This window comes from Psammomys obesus, unplaced genomic scaffold, assembly GCF_907164565.1.
Source record: "Psammomys obesus unplaced genomic scaffold, mPsaObe1.curated_primary_1811, whole genome shotgun sequence".
Taxonomy (NCBI): domain Eukaryota; kingdom Metazoa; phylum Chordata; class Mammalia; order Rodentia; family Muridae; genus Psammomys; species Psammomys obesus.
Window position 1 is genome coordinate 51131790 of NW_026585644.1, and position 6163 is coordinate 51137952.

The following is a 6163-nucleotide window of genomic DNA, read 5'->3' on the forward strand; positions in this document are numbered from 1 at the left end:
TTATGAGGACAAAGAACAGTTCCCAGTACCCACATTTGGCAGCTCACAACCCCGTATAACTCCAGCTCCGGGGAATCTGCCACCTCTGGCCTCCTGCACTCACAACTGCATACGCATAATCAAAACTAGAACGAAGCAAGAGCTTTAAAAAATCTTGTTCTAATTAGGTGACCTTGTCACCTTCATTTAGAGGAGGAAACACAGCCAGCAAGCCAGGCCTGACTCTTTCACCCTGACCCACAGTGATAACTTAGCCTCAAGGCCTTTCAGCCAGGAAGAGCCATCCTGCCATCATGTTGTAGCCTCCACATTCCCTCTGCAATGCATCACCATTCTTTCAGCTGGCTCACAGAGTACCCAGCCGGGTCAAAGCCCAAAGATACAAAGATTGTACTCATTAGCTGCCCGTTGCTAGTTGCTATAACAGCATACCTGAGAGAATCAGCTTATAAAGGTCATTTGACCCTTGGTTTTGAAGGTTCCAGTTGGTAATTGATTGACATCATTGTTTGGGGACCTGTGTTGAAGTAATGCATTGTGGTGGGATCATGTGACCAAACAAAACTCCCTTGCAACATTAGTGAGGAGGGAAAGAGAAGATGTTGGGACCCCAGAGTCCTTTAGTAGGGTGTACCCTCAATGATTTGCATGCCTCTCCTGGACCCCACCTTCTAAAAGGCCTACCACCTCTTGCTACCACCTCCTGAGGACTGAACCTTTGACATGTGGGCCTTTGGAGGACATTTAAGATCCACAGTAAAGATGATAAATGTATCAAAGTCGACTCTGAGGCAGTGCCTCCCACAGATGGCATCAGTGCCAAGGTAAGCCATTCCTGTTCATCCAGAGAGCTGGACTGGTCATGAGAGTAGGGCTTAATGACGGTTTTCCGGGGGTCCCCTAAACAGAGTTCTGGAGGCGAACGGAAGGCAGCCAGCTGAATGTGGGAGTGAGGAGGCACTCCAGGCAGTGGGAACAGCTTGAGTGAAGATATCAAAACCAGGCACAGCTTTATAGAGGCCCAGATGATGCATCCCCTGGAACTGTTCAAGCTGAAAACTCAGTGGAGGGAGAAAATAAAGGAAGCTTGGCTCCAGGGTAGCATTTAGGCCTCCATCTGGCTTACTTCCTGTTTCCTCTGGTTATTTCCTGTTTCTTCCTTCCCTTTTCTTGGTGTGGTGAAGGCGGCAATCCTGTTTGAGCCTCTTAGGGCCTCCAGCTCTTATTTTCCTGCTGAATCCCGCCCACACCCCTCAGTCCAACCCACACCCCACACAGCTATCACCTGGGATTCATTTGTGGGCTCCTAAGTGCTGGGAACATCATGACCAGCAGGAAGCCAGTTCTGACTGCCTTTCAGTGGACAGAGCTGGGCCTGGCTCTGCTCACCCGCAGTCTGTCACTGCCTTGCTCATCCTGTCCAAACCCCATTTCCTCATTCAGGAAATGGAGTCAGTCCCTACAGTCACTGTACCACACAGGCCCTTTCCACTGTCACGAACTACCATCTGTAAATTCTAAGAACACAGATTATATATCTTGTTATTTTGAGTGACAGAATGCTGTACAAAGTACCTATATTGACTTTGGAGGCAGATAGCCTAGGCTTGATTCTTTTTGGTTCGGTTCGGTTTAGAGACAAGTTTTCAGGTAGCCCTGCTGACCTCAAACTCACGTAGTATATAGCTGATGTTGACCTGGAATTCCTGACTCTTCTGCCTCTACTCCTCAAGTGCTGGGATTACAAGTGTGCACCACTGGGCCTGGAGAGAAGGCTCAGTGGTTAAGAGCACTGTCTGTTCTTCCACAGGACCCAGGTTCAATTCCCAGCACTCACATGGTAGCTCACCACTGTCTGTAACTCCAGTTCCAAGGAGTCTGACACTCAGCTCTGCAAGTCACTGTGTGACTTTAGGCAGATTCCTGACCTCTTTGGGCCTCAGACTGATCATCTGTAATATAAGAAACATACTTCACAGGCCTGTTTCATTGTAAAATATGTGAATTCACGTAAACTATCCTACAAGATTTCCTACCCAGGGCATTTCATAACATTTTAGTCATTTTCATCATCCTGGCTTGGGGTTTAGCTGCACAGGTAGCAGTGGCAGATCATAAAGCTTTCCGCTGAGGTCAGGAGGGTGGACACAGCCCCCGCTAGGGATCAGGATCTAAAGCGAGTGACACTTGCCGGAGTGTCTTCCCTAAGCAGAGACCAGTGAGGTGATGTCAGGCAGGAAGCCCTTGTCTGCAGTGACTGGCGGAAGTGGGTGTGGGGACTCAAGTGACAAAGCGGATTGTAAGGTGCACTTGGAGTCCCCAGGACGCACGCCAGCAAGCAGCCAGCAAGCAAGCAGCCAGCAAGCAAGAATACCACTGGCCTGGCGACAGACCCGCTCACCTGCTTGGGGAAGGTGGGCTGCTCAGGGGAGGGGCACAGCTCTGTGCGGGTTGGAGGAAGGCAGAGTCCCACTCTCAAGGCCCAGCTCCTTGCCCGAGTGCAGCAGGGGGACAGCGATGACTTCCTTCTCATTCAACACTCTCGCTCACTGCAGAAACATCAAATATTCATGCCGAGAAAGCCCTGGAAAGCTTCTGCAAATACCTCCCTAGGCAGCACTTTGCTAGAGCCTAGGATCAAGAAGAGGCCCCTCCCCCGCCTGGGAAGCTGTGCTGGAGAACAGGACACAGCTCTCAGGAGGATTAGCCGGCCCAGAGGGCTCTGAGAAGTGGTCCCTCTGAGGGGTAAAGGATGGCCTGGCTCGGGGTTACAGGAAGGGCTGCAGCCCTATTAGAGGGCTCTCATGAGATCTGGTGTCAACAGGACCTGGAGCACCCAAAAATGCAAGAGTGGGATGTGAGCCACCTCCATAGGGGCTGAGCTGTTGGGTGGGCAGAGGAAGCTGGGGCCAGGAGTCAGGGAAATCATGACAGGTTAGACGAGTGGGGTGCTACACTCTAAAGTCTTCACCCCGGAAGGTAGAGACAGGACTGTACAGAGTATGAGGTCATCCTTACCTATAATTCATTCATTCATTCAAGGCCAAAGACACAACTTTAATTCCAGCACTTAGAGGGCAGGGGGATCTCTCTGAGTTCAAGGCCAGCCTGGTCTACATAGTGAGACCCTGTATCAAAAAAAAAAAAAAAAAAGAAATAAAGAAAAGAAGGAAGGAAGGAAGGAAGGAAGGAAGGAAGGAAGGAAGGAAGGAAGAAGGAAGGAAGGAGGAAAGAAGGAAGGAAGGAAGGAAGGAAGGAAGGAAGGAAGGAAAGAAAGAAAGAAAGAAAGAAAGAAAGAAAGAAAGAAAGAAAGAAAGAAAGAAAGAAAGAAAAATAAAAAAGAATGAAAGAAAAGAAAAATGATGTTCACGGCCAGCCTGGTTTAGATGGCCATCTATGACCTTGTCTCAAACACACACAAACAACAACAAAAAAGGAAAGGTGTTGGACTAGAGCTTAAAGTGTGGAAGTTTTGTCATTTTCTGTTGTTTAAACAGTTGGGCAGGCAGCGAGCACTGAAGAGTCAGAGGAGGGAAATGAGAAATGTAGCCAACAGTACCAACTAAGAGAATTGTCAAAAGCTCCAAGGACACACTGAACTGGGGAACCAGACAGTTGCAGGAGCTCAAGGTGTTAGATCAGAATAAGGTCAAAGCTCCAAGTGTCTAAGTGTCAGAGTTTTCTGCCGGGACCCTTACAATTATTATTGTTTATTTTGTGTTTGCAGTGCTGATGATCGAGCCCAGCCTGGGGCACATGAGGCTTGTGCTCTACCACTGAGCTGCACCTCCAGTTGGCTTTACTCAATTTTTAAAAACTATTATTTATTTTATGAGCATCAGTGTTTTGTCTGCAGGTATGTCTGCACACCAGAGGAGGACTGGAGCTCACGGGGCTGGAGTTAGAGATATCTGTGAGCTGCTACACAGGTGCTGGGAATTGAAGCTGGGTCCTCTGGGAGGGCAGCTAGTGCTCTTAACCACTGAGCCATCTCTCCAGCCCTCACTCAGCTTTTGATCTGACATGACTTCTAAATGTCTGATGTCCTTCTAATCTAACTCCTTTTGGTGACGTTTAACACCTACTCCCTCGCCAAACACTAACTGAGGCAGCCATGATCGGAATGATTGGTGTCAGGCTAGTTTTCCTGTCCTGAGCAAGCCTTAACCTAGACCACTTGCATGCGACACCAGGAAGCCCTGGACTATGATCCTGGAGAGTACAGGAACACATGAGCTCGGCATCCTGTAGGGACACTCAGAACCATAGGCAAAGAGTGAGCCTCAAACACAAACGCAGGCTTGCTGAGCTGAGGAGGTGGAGAGTGGAGCTCAGTACCCCTGAGAAGGCTGTGCTTGAGGCAGCACACAAAGGGAAGGTATGCAGTGGGGAGGTGTCCAGGAGTCCTCAAGGGACCTTTCTGTCCTTGGCTGGAGGTTGGGCTGAGCTTGAGCAAGTCACTTGGTGAGACTCCACAAGACCCCACGAAGAGTTTCTCTTGTAGGGCTGCAGGCTGAAAAGAGGTGGCAGAAGGCACCTAGAGTTCAGTCAGGTATGTTGAATGCCCAGCTCTGATTTGGAGACCTCAAGAACTCACTTAGGAACCCTCAAAGGTTCTCACACCTGAGCAAGGGTCATAACTAATGTTAAGAATAGTTGCTCTGTAGCAAACATGTCTTAACCGAAGACATTGTGCACCGGGAGGTGACCCCTGACCAGAAGCTTCTGTCCAGGAGACTCCTGACCAAGACCAACAGGATGCCACGGTGGGCAGAGCGACTATTTCCTGCCAACGTCGCTCACTCGGTGTACATCCTCTAGGATTCTGTTGTGGACCCACAGAATCAGACCATGACCACCTTCACCTGGAACATCAACCACGCCTGGCTGATGGTGGTGGAGGAGCGGTGTGTTTACCGTGTGAACGCCGACAACAGTGGCTGGACCGAAATCCGCCGGGAAGCCTGGGTCTCCTCTAGCCTGTTTGGTGTCTCCAGAGCTGTCCAGGAATTTGGTCTTCCCTGGTTCAAAAGCAATGTGACCAAGACAATGAAGGGCTTTGAGTACATCTTGGCCAAGTTACAAGGTGAGGCCCCTTCCAAAACGCTTGTTGAGACAGCCAAAGAGGCCAAAGAGAAGGCAAAGGAGACAGCACTGGCAGCTACCGAGAAGGCCAAGGACCTGGCCAGCAAGGCCGCCACCAAGCAGCAGCAGCAGCAGCTCGCATAGCTCGCTTCGGCTCCCTTCCTCCGAACCCGAGTATTAAAGATGGACCTGCAGCCCTCTGTGCTGTCTGGGTGGTGGGGCAGGAGCTTGGCCACAGCAGCATCTGCAGGGGCACCCAGCCGCGCCCGGCGGGCAGAGAGCTGCAGTGACCTGCCCAAAGCAGGCGGTGTGGTGATACGTGACACACTGCGCTCCACAGGGGCAGGGCTACTTGTTTTATTCTCTGCTGTGTCCCAGGAACAATATTCAGCACGTAACAGGCACTCAATAAACATGATTTGATTGCCCCCCCCAAAAAAAAATAAAAATTAAAAAAAAAAAAGAATAGTTGCTCTGTTGTATACCTATTCTGAATCTGGATCTGTAGCCCTGTTTTGTGAAGATGTGAAAACATGTTTATTTACTTCAGGTAAGGAACTGACAACAGACCAAATTACAGAAACCACCAGAGTCCAGGGTTTTATTGCAATTACTTTCAGAAACACGGGTGACGGGTTACTTGAAAGAGCAGAAGTGACTCAAAAGAGAGGTGTAAAACCAAAACCTACCCCTCCTGGTGACAGTTCACAAAGGTGGGAAACCTGGAGCATCTTCTACAACCCATAGGCAGCTTGGGACGGTAAAGTTGGTCCAGAGGTCTCTGCTTCTTCTGGGATGCTTGGCTGGTCTGAGCCTCTTCTAGGTAGTTCAGTTTACCTGAGAAAGTCTTTGAGCATTCCTTACTGCTTGCATGCACTTGGGAAGGAAGAAGCCTAGTGAGTTTGGTCAGTTTTAGGAACTTCCTAAAGCTATTTTGAATTGTTTACTTGCTAAGTTTAAGGAACTTTCTGGCAAGATGGAATGTTGTACCTCCCCTTGGGGCATCCTGTTGATTCATCTCCTTATAAACATTCTGTCTTAATACATAATGGGGCACCAAGAGCCCTTGTGATAAAAT

The 6163-nt window shown here is 49.3% G+C and overlaps 1 protein-coding gene across 1 annotated transcript; it reads left to right on the top strand.

The window, feature by feature from the left end:
* The first annotated feature begins 4667 nt into the window (after positions 1 to 4667).
* LOC129688194 (PRELI domain-containing protein 1, mitochondrial-like) lies at positions 4668 to 5333 on the top strand. Its single transcript, XM_055622969.1, has one exon. It carries the CDS (start codon positions 4852 to 4854, stop codon positions 5227 to 5229), a length of 378 nt encoding a protein of 125 aa, XP_055478944.1. The 5' UTR covers positions 4668 to 4851; the 3' UTR covers positions 5230 to 5333.
* Positions 5334 to 6163: the final 830 nt, after the last annotated feature.